Genomic DNA, 14,284 nt, shown 5'->3' with positions numbered 1-14,284 from the left:
CCCAGACACTTTTCATTCATTAGCAAAACAGTTTGTGGTTTGCCCTTTCACCACATCTGTTGTTGGGTTTTTCAGACTGCTGAGGCTTCAATTAGAGTTCATTAGAGACCTTGTCAATCAGAGCCCTCCAGAAATCCTGCCTGAAAGAAGCTGTGCATGGTGCTGGAAATGGACCTTGGCATGGAATGCTCTGCTAGGGGTTCAATTAGTCATTATGTGTAAATACACTGCTCAGAGGCTGTCAGAATGTGCAAGAGGACTTCTGAATCTCTACAAAGTTTGCTGTAGGCACATACCTTTTTAAGGACAACTAATTTAAACTGGAATAATTTTCCATGGAGCTCCTCTGGAAACTGTGAGCCTTGGAGCGTCTACCTGTGGGCCAAGTCTAAGGTGAAAGGAAGTTCCCAGAAGGTGATTGCTCTGCTATTAAATGGGTTTGTTGTGAGGATGCTCCAGGTCAAAGGTTGGACTTGATGAACTTCAAGGTTTTGTCCAACCTAAATTATTCTGTGTGTAGTGGCAGCACTTGGAGCATTAATTCAGATGTTGAGTCACACAAATGCTGTGTCACCTCCTTGCTGCCTCACCTTGTCCAGGAGCTGCTGATTCACTGTGCTCCCCAGGGAACCCTGCTGTGGATCACATCTGTTCTCATCACCTGCTGGAAAGGGACTCTGAGGGTGTTCTCTGCTTGGAAATGTCCTGGGATCAGCTGAGGGAGTTTTGTGTGGCTCATGGAGTCACTCTGAGTGTCAGGAGCTGTGAGGGAGGCAAGCTGGTGGAGCTCACTTTGAGTGGCCCAGCAGCTCAGCCTGCAAGGTCAGAACAGTCCATGGCAATTGCTCTCCTGCTTCCTTTCCCTGAAGGTCAGCTGTACAGAAAGTCAGCCCTCTGTGCTTTTAGCTGGGCTCTTTCCAGGAGAAATCCCAAAGAAGGATCAGCTCCTGGGCAGTGCTGCCATGGAGGGTCCCTTCTTGGGACATCTTGGCAGCCCAGGACAAGGTGGGTGAGGGGTGTCTGGGGTTGCAGCTCCAGAGTCCTTTTGGGGTATTTTCTTCACACAGCTTCAGTGACATCTTTGAGGGCTGAGGTGGCAGAGGTGGAAGGAAAGTGGATTTATTGTCCCCATGGGCCATGTGCAGCACATAACAGATCTGTGACAGGATTGCCTTGGGGCTTTGACTGGAGTGTGGAAGTGGATGCACTCTTGGTCTTGGTGAGAGTTAAGCAGGTTCCCTTAGCAAGTACAAATTTCCTGCTGAGTGTTTCATTTGGATGTTTGCCTGGGTGTGTATAATACAAATTAGATGAAGAATCTAGCTGACTCAGGAAAATCAGCTGCCTGGCATGAAGTGGGCACAAAAAATGGTCCTCACAGGATGGACAGGCTTGCCAGGTGAGGGAGGGAGGGCCACAGCTTCTCCCTCTCCTCCCCCAGTATGCCTGGTACTGAAGCATCAGTCATTCCCAAAAGTGAAAGCTTTCCTGAAGAACAGAACCAGGTAATGCTGCCATTGAAGAATTAAAGTGAGAGCTCTTTATAGACACAGCACTCATAACTTTGCTGGTTATTTTTGAAGGCTCTGTTTGCAATTAAAGATCTGGGAGGTGATCAGCTCTCCTTTCTCATCACAGGGGAATACTGAAGTGTTTTTAGTAGAATGTGTTACTTTTTAGAAAATCCTGGAGTGATGAATCTTAAAATGTATAAACTGATGATTTTGAAATATTTGAGCACAGTTCAGGCTGTTGCTTAGTGTGAGCTCCAGGCAAGTCCCAAATCTGCTTGCATGCCTTCAGTCACTGAAGATATATGAAGCTACAGAGCTTACCCCCAGGCAAACTGCACTGCTTGGGCTGCACAGACCATAAAGAACATGAGAATGTGACTGGAGCTTTTTGTGTTTGGAGTCCAAGAGCCTGAGCACTGTGCAGCATTGCAGGGAGAGATAAAATAATTGGATGCAGATGGCCAGCTGAGCGTCTGGTGAGGCTGGAAGATGTTTTAAACAAAAAAATCAGATCCAGTGAAAGCTGAAAAAGAGATGGTGGAAGCAGAAGTGCTTTGACAGCCCTGTGGGCTCAAGGCTGAGTCTTTGACCTGCTGTTCTGCCTGGACTTGCTGACCTGTGGGATGAGCTCCCAGCAGCCAGGCAGGTTTCTAACACAAGGATTGTTGGCTGAAGAAAGGGGCTCTGGCTCTCTAAATAAATGTATGGTGGTTGAGAGCCAGTTTTTCCATTTGGTGAGTGGCTGTAAGCAGGAGCTTTTCCAGCCAGCAAAGATTACCTTTGAATATCTTGATGGTAGTTGGAGATAGCAATTAATATATGTAAACTGTTAATGTGATGCTTGGCTTAGAGCTAGCAACCCCATTTCCTGGCATGAGATTGGAAAAGGGCATTTCAATTCTGGCCTTATATCACTTATTCTTTCTATTTTTAAGCCTTTTTGTCTTCCAGGCTCCTGCCACTGCACTGCTGGTGTTAGAGACCCTTAAAATATCAGTTTAAATATCATTTGAAGGGAGTGTGTGTGAAGATGGAAACCTCCCCAGCCTCTCTAAAGGAGGGGAAAGCTGAGACAGAGAAATACTGCAAAGAGAATGTCCTGCATATCCCTGAATTGTTGCTGGATGTCTCCAGCCCCAGCTGGACCCTGACACAAACACTCAGGACTTCCCAGGACACTGATACCCTGTGATGGCTCCTGGGACTGGGGCTGGTAACAGGATCCAGGAGCCTTCACCTGCAGGTCACAGGCACAGCCCAGGGCACTCTGGCTGTGCCTGCCAGATGGCTGCCTTTGTTTCACAAGGGGAATCCAGCAAAAGCCCTGTTTTATCCTGCAAGGCACAGGAAGAAAGCCAAGGATCCTGTTTTATGAATGGTTCTCACCTTTTTAAATGTAATTCCTCGAGCTGAATTAAAACATTCTGTAATTAATGTGACGCGTCTGCTATGACACAGTTAGCTGGACAAACCTGGATTTGCAACCTTGTTAACATCTGTCTTTTTTCCCAGAAAAGCTCACTTGGTTTAGTTTTGGTTTTGCCAGTTCTTGGAGTGCTGGAATTCAGTGCAAGTACATGAATAAGTCTGAGCTGTTTCCAGTATCAATTATATCTTGTCTGAACACAAAAGTCCATTTAAGTGTCATTTCATAAACAAAGCTTGATGATTGTGTGGCCTTTGGACCTGTGATGGATCCAATTAAGGTTTAGCACTGTGTGGATTTGTGGGAGTGACTTGCCTGGTGGCTTTAGGCCCAAGATGAGTGGAGCCAGGCTTCCTTCTTGAGCTCCCACAGCATTCACTAGGCTGTGCCTGCCTTCTGCAGGAACAGGAAACTCTGGGGCTGTGCAAGGACTCTGAAACATCAGAGTAAAGCTTTATTAGAGGAAGGATCTGAGCTGGAGGTGTGCCAGAAGGGTTATTTTGTGAGAGGGTCAGGGAGCCTCCATGGGCTCCTCTGTGTTTGAGTGGTTTCCCCAAATACAGGAGCAGCTCTTCTGTCCTCCTTTAATGGTGAAAAATCACAAGTGATAAAAATCCTCACCTTCCTGGTGGGCTGGGGCTTTCTGTTAAAAACTGCTCACCTCATAGGTGTGTTTCAGATTCCTGCAGGTTCAAATTCCTGCAGATGCAGATTCAAAACAGGATGGATCTGAATGACACCTTAGCTAATTGAAGTTTGCCTCATCTTCCCTGAATTGTAGAGATGTTTGGGTTGGAAGGGTCCTTAAAGATCACCCAGTGCCACCCCTGCCATGGCAGGGACACCTCCCACTGTCCCAGGTGCTCCAGCCCCAATGTCCAACCTGGCCTTGGGCACTGCCAGGGATCCAGGGGCAGCCCCAGCTGCTCTGGGCAGCCTGTGCCAGGGCCTGCTCACCCTCACAGGGAAGAATTCCTTTCTAATTTCCAAAGTAAACTTAATCTCTTTCAGTTGGAAGCCATTCCCCCTGTTCCTTCAGCTTCTTTAAGGAAAAAATGTATAATCTTTAATTTTGCTGCGTTTAGCAGAGTTTTCCAGTGTGTAAGGTTCCTGTGGAGGTCAGTAACTCTGACCTCTAAATAAACATGGAAAAAGACTCTTTCTTAGGACTGGTACACCAGGAATGTTCCTGTTTCAGTGGTAGATGTGGTACATTTCAATCAAGGCTGCAGAAGAAAACAGCCACCTGGGTGTGCTCAACTGGAGGGGGCACAGCCAAAATATTGGCTGTCCTGAGTGTGTGAAGTGCAGAATTTGATGCAATTTAGTGTGGTCAAAGCAAGGATGGGGGCTGTGTGTCAGATATGGAGAACTGAGGTATTACTCCTCTTTCCTCTTTGAATTTGTTTTTAGATATTGTTTAAAAATGCTTTTAAAAATAATGCAGAAGCAATTGTTTAATTGCTAATAAGCTCCTTGAACCATGAAGTGAGTCCAGAAGGAATGACTGAGCTTAGCTACTCCAAAAAGGGTATGGTTTCCCCTTTGGCACAAGTGATTATTTGTCTTGATAGCAGAGCAGTTGCCTTAATTAAAACACTGTCCACATACCTGGGCAGCTCTGCAGGAGAATTTGGTTTCACAGGACAACAGGATCCTTGTTCGACACGTTTCCCTCACTTTCTCATCCAGGTTTTCTTTCCTCTGCACTACACATCCTTTGTGTATCTCCTTGGAAAAAAATATCCCCCAAACACTGTGCCCTGTTCCTTGTGAATGATGCTGCTGTTCTTCCAGGCTGAGCCCCAGGTCTCCTCCTTTTTTCTTTGCAATTAACAGTGAGGGTGGTCTCGCTCCCCGAGTAGCCAGAGCCACCAGAAGAGATGGCTGAGAGCTGATCTGGGGGAACAAGGGTGCCCTAGGGCCAGGTGACATTAATGCTGGCCTCTAGCTGGAGATACAAGGTGCAGATTGTGTTCTGCAAGTGACCTGGCAGTGCTTGGAGTGGGAAGAGATTGTGTCAGAACAAAGGTGGGAGCCCAGTCTTTGCCTATAAAAGAACCTCCTCCTCCAGTGTTTGCAGCACAGTGACATTTATTTGTAGTGCAGTGATGAATGGAACCAAATCACTGCTTTGCTGTTTCAGTTTGCCCTGAGCAGTGGCTTAATTCTTGTGTTTCTAAATTGAAGTCAAAAATCCACATGTAATGAGTGCTGTAGATAAGCGCTCAGGCACCTGAGTGAGTTGTGGCTCTTCAGTTAACACAGAACAACCTTAACAACAAAAATTAACAACACAAATCCGCTGTTTGAGCTTGGAAACCCAGACCATCAGTTGCCTTCCAAGTAGAATTGCCTTTGCTGGGATCAGAAGATAAACTGAATCCTGCAAGGGCCTGAATGTGCACAACAGTGATTTAAATGTTTTAGTAAGATTCAGTTTAAATGTTTTAGTAAGATTCAACACTCGACATGGAAAAGAATCCAAAGGACCTGAATTCAGAAGGAATCATATTCTCATGAACATAAACCTGAAGTGTTTAAAGCTGCAAATTACCTTGTTCAAATTACTGCCTTTGCCTTGTAAGCAATTTTCAAGGCAGCGTGCATAAATTGTAAATTCATCCTTAGGAAGTACAGTTGATGCAATAAATGGTATAAAAATAACATTCTGGGGGTAACTGTACCACACTTGGGTGCTTTTCCAATAATTAGAATTACACTAATAGTTCCATCAGCTGGAATATCTGTTCTTTTTATAAATACTGTCAAAATTTTCTAATATTTCCAAACTAGATGAGTGAGGTTTCTTGTGTTTTATTCTGAAAGATGAGAAGGGAAAAGAATAGATTGCCTGAAGTCCTGTGGAGTGTCTGTACCAAGGAGATGGGATATACAGCTTGTTTTACAGTGGAGGGTTATAATACAGTGCAGTATTATATTCTAGTAAGTGTGTGATATAATGCAGTCACTGTTATGGCTGTAGGAATAACCACAGCCCTCAGAAACTGGGAAAGAGACCCTGCTCACGAATATTTGTTACCAAATCATCCACAGATAAGTTTAGTTCAGTAGATTGCATCTTAAAAAAACAATGGGTTACAAGTTCCTTCTAGTCAATATGGGATTGTGCTCTGAGCCCTGCAGAAACCCCACACCAGGCATGTGCTGTTCTTAAAAGAAAGTTAAATCTAGAAGTTACTTGCGAGGGGTTTTTGATAAGGGTTGTAAATTCAGCTTTTCTGCAGGGGAATCAGCTCAGCCTCGGGTTGGGGTTTTTGTGAGAAGGCTTTGTGTGGGTATTTGGGGTTGGAGGAGTGCACAGCAAGGCCTCTCCTGCTCCCTTACCACACATGTGGTGTGGGCTGTGCCCAAAGAACCAGAGTGGAAACAGAGGCTGGGGAAAAGCCCCAGTTCTGTTTTCATCACTGCTGCTCATCCCAGAGGCAGGTCAGAGGCAGAGTCTGTCCCTGGGCATGTCCCTGTGCTGGGGGGCTGCTGGCCAAGGGATGTGTTCCACTGGTCACCTCTGCATCCAGCTCCAGGGCTGGGCTGGCTGGGCTCCCTCTGAGGTCAGGCAGGCAGATGGAGGTGCTGTCAGCCTGAAGTGTCAGCCCAAAACGAATGGTTAATGGGGAGGAGAAGGAAGGGACAGAGGGGATTCCACCAGATGTTCTCACAGACACAGATAGATCATTTCACCTGCCTTGTGCCCACACTGCTGATTTGGATCAGCCCCAGGAAGTATTTGGGTTGTCTGGTCTCAGGAAAAGGAAGAATTTCCCTAAAAGCTGCTGTTGCTTGTCCACTTGTGTTTACCCAGGAATGTGTTGTGGGTTTGAGGCCTCCTCAGCCAGACCTGCAGGTACCAAAGGAGGAGCTCTGAGAGCCCCGAGCTGGGTTAAACCCTGAACTGCCCTGGGCTCTGCAGTTCTCACTCACGGCCATGTTACAGTCTGTAGAGACCAAAATAAAAACACTCAGATGAATATTTCAGCTTTTTCAGCACTTTACCAACCATGTCTTGGTTTGCCTCTGATTTTTTGTGTGTTTAAGGATTGATTGTGTGGGTCAGGTGTTGCATCACTTGATGGTCTCATCTTAGAGCCACGGAGTGGTTTGGGTTGGAGGCACCTTAAAGCCCATCCAGTGCCACCCCTGCCATGGGCAGGGACACCTTCCACTATCCCAGGTTGCTCCAAAGTTGGTCGATCCAGCCTGGCCTTGGACACTTCCAGGGATGAGGCAGCCACAGTTTGTTTTGTCATTTCCATTTAGGATTTTTTCTTTTGATTTTTCATAGTCACATTGGTTTATGTGTGTCCTTACTCACTCTGGACTGTCATCCTCTGTGTGTTACTGCCTTGTACTTGGGATTAGGAATGCTTTGTTCCAGGCATTTTGATCTCTTCTGTCCTGTCTAGTGCATTAAAATCATTTCGGGGCTGTTGCACCCCAAATTTGTTTTTATTCCTCCAGGCTTCTTTCCTTTCAAATGGTGCTAATCCATTCACTGAATCAATGGCTTGAAGAGAAGAAAGCACATTTCCATGTTTTCTTTATTCCTCCCTCCCCCTCTTTTCATTTCTTATGAGTTGTGAATTCATCACTCTATGATTAATTTTGCCCTTGATTGCCTTTTGTCCCCAGTCTCAGTCAGGTTTTCATCTCTATGATGCAGAGTGATCTGCAGAAGACTTTCCACACTGCTTATTCCTTTCTTGTTTTATTAGGACATTGTTACCAATCTGATCAGGAACTTACCAGTTGTGCTGTGGTGTCACAGACATCTTTTATCAAAAATCCTTTCCTTAGGATTTTTTCTCCTGAGAAGCTGACAGGCCTCAGGAACAAAATGTAACCAATGGTTATCTGCTGCTGTGGAATGCAACAGGTGCATCTGTGATTGGTCTCATGTGGTTGTTTCTAATTAATGCCAAACACAGTCAGCTGGCTCGGACTCTCTGTCCGACACCAAAGCTTTTGTTATCATTCTTTCTTTTTCTATTCTTAGCCAGCCTTCTGATGAAATCCTTTCTTCTATTCTTTTAGTATAATTTTAATATAATATATATAATAAAATAATAAATTAAGAGATTTATTCTGAAACATGGAGTCAGATCCTCATCTCTTCCCTCATCCTCAGACCCCTGTGACACCATCACACTGTGGTCCTGTTGTGTTGTTGGGAAGGGACGTTTTGCTTCAGTCCATTTCTCTGGCAGTGAGATCTGGGCTGTTGTTGCAGCAGGAAACACACCTGCCCTGGTTGTTTGATGCCAGCAGCTGCAGCAATGATTGCTGGTGGTCCCTGGGCTGGGGCAGCAGGATGCACATGACCTGAAGTGTGTGCAGGGACATGGAGCCCCTGTGTCCCTGCAGGGCATCACAGGCCCTGTGCCACGTGTGGAGCAGAGCTTGTCTTTGTCCACGGGCAGGGCGGGGGGGCGGCTGGTCCTGGATCCATGGGGACTGTGCAGGATGCAGGAGGTGTGTGGGATTTGACATGTGCACACACACAGACATGTTCATTCTCCTTAGCCAGCCTGCTCGTGCTTGGCTTCTGGAAACTGCTCTGCGCTTGGCAAAGCTCACTCCAGGGTATGGATGGTGGATTCCTTCAGCAGCTCACTCATTCTCACTGCTCTGTAAATATTTACCTTTATCCACCAGCCCTGGACAGTCACTGCCCTGGCACAGAGTGAATTGGAGTGTCTGTGTGTGTCTGTGTGTGTGTGTGTCTGTGTGTGTGTGTGTTGAGGTGTGCTGGGCCACACCAGTGCTTTGGTCACGAAACCTGAAATTTCTGGAGGTGGGAGCACAGGGATGTGTTGTGAAATGATTTCTTGAAGAGTTTTGGCTTTGGGACAGATGTGGGCTGTAAATAACAGAATCTGTTCTTAGGGCTGCCAGTGCCTTCCAACCTTAACGTGTTGCCCTCTCTCCCCTCCCTGTTGCCTTCCCCCTGCAGGTCCCCAGCCTGTGTGAAGATCTCCTCTCCTCTGTGGATCAGCCCTTGAAGATTGCACGGGACAAGGTGGTGGGGAAGGATTATCTATTGTGTGACTACAACAGAGATGGGGACTCCTACAGGTGAGTTCCCCAGAGCTGGGGCTGCCTGCTGCTCTCTGAATGGCATCCATGGGCAGGGCTTGCAGGCCCTTCTCCCTCTTATTTTCAGCCAAAAAATATCACTCGCTTAAAGATTTAGAGCCCAAAATGTGCTGTTGTTATCGTGCTAAATGGGGTGACTGGTGTATTTCTCTTTGTTTTCTTTATTCTGGATTGAAACCAGTCAATTCTCTAGCAGAGAGAATTGGCCTTGGTAGGAAATTAGACCATTGCAAAGTTATAAAATCTCTGGACTGGATAATGACAGGAAAGAGATGATGCAAGCTGTGGGCTTAAACAAAATCATCTTCAGCTTGTACAAAACAGGGTGGATTTGCCAGCTGGGAAAGGCTCTTTCACTCCATATTTTACAAGGAATTGACTGACTTTGGACTCAGTGTCATTAGTTTTGTTTGGAAATACTGGCCCAAGTTTTTACCCAAGAAAAGGAATCCCCATCTACCAAAATAGCTGATACTTTCTGAGGACTGGAGTCAAAACCAATGGAAATACTTGAACCCTATGAGCTGTGTATAATTATAATTAATTTTGAAGCAGGAGGGGCTGTAATACTGGAATGGTGCAATCAGATTTCAGTGTTTTGGCTGCCACATTGAGCACAGTTTCTCTTTTAATGTGTTTTCCTCTACCTTGCCATAAGGATGACGTTTTTAATTTATGTTAAAATCATCCCTTCCCTTTCTCACATTGCCTGACTTTCCTTAATGGCTGTAGTGACAGTGGCAGAGTTCAGATATTTAATATAAGAATCATGAGTTTACAGTCCAGAAACCTTTGTGACTCCTGCAGCACTTGTATTCTTTCCCCTAACAAAGGGTGCTGGGCTGTGAGGTCAGGACCCTACTCATCTCCTGCCCTGAATGACCAGCTCAGCCATCCTGCTGCTTCTGGGGATGATTCTCAGGCTTCCACTTGTCTCTCCTTTCATAATTTACATTTTAGTGCTTGGAATTATCTCCAGGAAGAATCTCACTTTGCTCTGTGTAGATTTGATGTCGTGTTTTACGTTCATCTGACCAGAATGTTTCAAGAATTGTGTTTCAAAGTGGAGTTTCAGAAAATATTTTTTAACAAATCTTTTTTCTTTGGCTCAGGCATCACTGCAGAAGCAGTGGAGCTTGCAGAGGATTTGAGATGAATTGGTTCAGTTGCTGTGAGTTGCAGGGAAGGTCCCTCTCTAATGCGAAGCACGTGTGTGTGGATGATTTACACAGAGAACATGCTGTGATACATTTTGTCCTAGAAACAAGAGATGGAGAATGAGAGTGGATGCAGAGTTTGACAGTGCCTCTGGATTGTGGCTGAGTGTAAATCCTAATGAGTTATTTAAAATATAACCTATTGCAGGGGGCCAGCAAGTGAGCAGGACCCCAAGGTGGAGTGTCACTTATGTTCTTTAGGGCACCAATCTCATATTTAGAAACTATTCCAACCTTCTACAGAAGAGCCTGGTGCCTTCTATAAAAGCATTTTGCATGAATTTTGTGTCCCAGCTGGTTAGATCCACGTTAGCAGCTACTTGCATGTAATCAGTTCTGAATTAGTAGATAAAATAGGAGTTCAGAGCTTCTGCCCCTCATGAGATGAACCCACAGCTGCAGCCCCTCTGGCAGGTGCAGGAAGGGGGATTAAATCCTGAATTTCTTGTGGATCTTTCAAGAGATGCTTTCTCCCTGAAGCTGTGATGTTTCTTGCAGCCCCTTTGCATTCTACTCAGGCTCCTGATGTGGGCATCAGTCACCAGAGCCACAGGGAGCTGGAGAAGGCACTGGTTAGACACTAATGGGACATTGTGCAGTCACTAATGACCCCTGTGTTTAATTAGGGAACATGACAGCCCTTCCTCTAAGGTCAGTGTCACTCTTGCCTCTGAAATTTGCTCCATCTCTTTCTGAGAAGGTATTAAATAGCTACAAGGAAGCAGGAGGAATTTGGTTTCTAAAATCACTTTGAAATTTTCGGGACTTATTAAGTAATGAGGTTTCAGAAAAGCTCTTTCATTTGTTCCTCTAGAACAGGCACCATGTGTTAATTGCTGGCAGGAAAGAATCCTGCTCCTAAGGCTTTTGATTCAGGCATTCTGGATTGAAGTGATTCTTCCTTCTGGAATTGATTGGTCCCAGCTCTGATTCATGGAGTAAATTCTTTCCTTCAGCACACAGCAGAAGCCTTTGAAACCCCAGCAGCACTGCTCTGTGCATGTTAATCCCATTCTGTGCCTGTGTCCAGACACTGCTTCACCTCATCAAATCTGCACTTGTTCCTGGGAAGTGCCTCTTACACTAATTTAATCAATTAGGCCAAATCTAGGAGGAGTTCAGTGGGCTTTTAAAAGCTTTTGATGTTTCCACAGCCATTTTCCAGAGCCACATGCTCCATTAGAAGTCCCAGGGAATGTTATTCCCTGCCTGACACGTGCTGCATCCCCAGTTCCTGCACACTCCCAGCTAAACACCTTTCCTTCCTGTTGGACAGGTAGCTAATTGCATTTCTTTTAGCAAGAAATACTTTTAATCCAAGTATTTCCAAGCCTTCCCCGGTCAGCTGAGCCTCGCTGTCCTTCAGCAGGAGAGGTGGGGCTGGGTACTCAGACTTTCTCATGGGATTCCAGTTTTATAGGGCTGGGTTTTTCCAGTGGCTTTGCAATTTGACTGGGAATTTGTCTGGAAAAAAAGCTGCTGTGGGAAGTGAATATCCTAATGCTTAGCCCATCACAGTTTAGTCTTTCCTTATGTTTAGACAGACTTGATTTGCTCCATGTTGAATGTGGATCAGACTAAAAGGTGGATTTTGGAGTCTCCTTGGATCTTCATAAATAGATAATTTTTATTTTCTTCATATTATTAAATCCTGCTTGTGGGAGTCTCACAGGTACTTCTGTGAGTGCTCCTGGAATAACAAAGGTTTGTGAAGGATATCAAACAGTCATGGAATCCACGTTGTGAAGGCAGAGCTTTTATTAATTTTTTTTTTTAATATTAGACTTCAAGGTCCCTGACTTTGTCCATACATTTCCACTCGAAGTGTGTTTGATCACTCTGTTAAATGGAATCCTTATGGGGAAGTTGGGGCCAACAACACTGAAACCTGTTATCTGAAACACAAACCATTCTCTTTTGGGGAAATTAGAGGTCTGACTTTTGAAATTTAAGTGCTTGTCCATCTGTCTTTCTTCAAATAGCCTCCAGTTAAGTGTTTAAATGTGTTGTGAGTGCATTTCCACAAAAATAAAAAAGTACAGGCCTGGGTTAGGAGGGGTTTTTGTTGGTAAAGCTGCTGCTGGCTCCAGCTGGAATGGGATGAAAATGCCACAAGCTGCTGGCTGGAAGGGTCTGTTCTGGCTGCCCCCAATGCCATTGTGCAGCCAGGGGAAGAGTTTGGTGTTTGCACTTGGAGCATCTCCCAGGGGTTGTGCAGGAGCTCCCTGCTCACCCTCTGCAGCAGCTGAGCCACCTGGGAGCACCAGGGGGGTTTATGTGCATCTGCCCCAGAGTTCAGAGATTTTAGGTAAAGAAGTGAAGAAAGAGCTGAGAAGGGAGCTCATCCCTGTGTGTCCCTGTCTGCAGGGAGGGCTGTGCTCCCTGGGACCCAGCAGTGGCACCAGAGGAAGGGGCAGGGACTGATCCAGGGAGCTCCAGCTGAACATGGGGAGGAGGAACTTTACACACTGTGGGACACATTGCCCAGAGAGGCTGAGTGTCCCTCCCTGGGATGTTCCAGACCCATGTGGGCTCAGTCCTGTGCTCTGGATTGAGCAGGGAGGTGGCACCAGATGAGGCCCTGTGGGCCCTTCCAGCCTGACCCAGCTGGATCCTGTGGCTGGTGACTCCTCTCCAGAGCAACCACATTTTAAGCAGCTGTTTAAAATCACAAAACCCCAGAGTTACTGAGGTTGGAAAAACGCTCCAAAACCATCAAGTCCAGCCCTGACCAGTCCCCAGCTTCAGAGCATTGAGTGCCATGTCCAGGTCTTCCCTGGACACCTCCAGGGATGGGCACTCCAAACGTCCCTGGGCAGCCCCTGCCAAGGCCTGAGCACCTTTCCATGCAGAAATTCCTCCTGATGTCCACCCTGAGCCTGCCCTGGCCCAGCCTGAGGCCGTTCCCTCTCCTCCTGTCCCTGTTCCCTGGAGCACAGCCTGACCCCCCTGGCTGTCCCCTCCTGGCAGGAGCTGTGCAGAGCCACAAGGGCCCTCCTGAGTCTCCTTTTCTCCAGGCTGTGCCCCTTCCCAGCTCCCTCAGCCTCTCCTGGGGCTCCAGCCCCTTCCCAGCTCCGTTCCCTTCCCTGGACATGCTCCAGCCCCTCCAGGTCCTTCTTGTGGTGAGGGCCCAGAGCTGGACACAGCCCTGAGATAGAACCATGACCTGAAAACATCACTTGGGTGGATGTGACACAACAACTCCACTTTTCCTGTCAGGTGTGGTTGGCAGGAGTTGTGGGGGCAAAGCAGAGGCTGGGCTTTGTGCTTTGCACCACCCCTCTGCCTTTCTGAGAAACGAATGACAAGAGAAAAAACCTTTCCCTGTGGCCAGCACGGGGACCTGGTGCTGCAGCCAGGGTCTGGGAAGGGGGACAGAAAGGGCAGAGGTGCTTTTCTTTGAGGCAGCAGTGATGTGTGCAACTTGGTTACTCCAAGGGGAATTGAAAAGCAAAATGCAGGTTTCTAGAATGGGAGTAATAAAAGCCTCAGGCAGATGGGCAGAGGGTTCCATTAATCTTTTAATACCAAATCTTTCATTAAGAACACAAAAATCGCTTCCACACCTGCAGAAATTGTAGTAAAACCTGCAGCTTTACAAACCCTGTTAAATCCTTCAAACTGTTCAAAGGGTTTCTTAATGTTGTGCTAAAGGTAGAGTTTATTTCAAAGCAGAGTAGTGGAGGAAAATGTGGACCTTAATCATAGCCAGCAGTGTTTGGCTCAAATACTGTCAGATCCCAAATAAACTACACAATCGATTTGTATTTGCATGAAAACAGTTTTTAATATTTAATGTTCAACAGCTGAAGCCTTGTTGTTGAATATATAGGAAGGAACAGATTGAAACCCAAGAGATTTTTTTCTGTGTAGCAAACCTGAAGCCAGGGAATGGCCCCCAGGTAAGTTCTGAGGGCTCAGTGTCCCCTTTTTGCCAGTGTTTGAAATGGCTGTGGGGAGTGCAGCTCTACCAGGTACATTGCTCTGGCACTTTTTGGGTTTTTGTGGAAGTT

General features: G+C 46.3%; 1 protein-coding gene across 2 annotated transcripts in view; it reads left to right on the top strand.

The window, feature by feature from the left end:
* Positions 1-14,284, top strand: part of CAPZB (capping actin protein of muscle Z-line subunit beta) — a 60,839-nt gene that overhangs the window by 18,819 nt on the left and 27,736 nt on the right. For both annotated transcript variants that reach the window (XM_030963726.1, XM_030963725.1), the window contains exon 3: positions 8,912-9,033. In XM_030963726.1, coding sequence (XP_030819586.1) covers positions 8,912-9,033 — 122 coding nt within the window. The remainder of the gene's footprint in view (positions 1-8,911; positions 9,034-14,284) is intronic.

The sequence above is a fragment of the Camarhynchus parvulus genome, chromosome 21 (assembly GCF_901933205.1).
Source record: "Camarhynchus parvulus chromosome 21, STF_HiC, whole genome shotgun sequence".
Classification (NCBI taxonomy): domain Eukaryota; kingdom Metazoa; phylum Chordata; class Aves; order Passeriformes; family Thraupidae; genus Camarhynchus; species Camarhynchus parvulus.
Note: the sequence above shows the minus strand (reverse complement) of the source record. Positions and strands in the feature narration are given on the sequence as shown.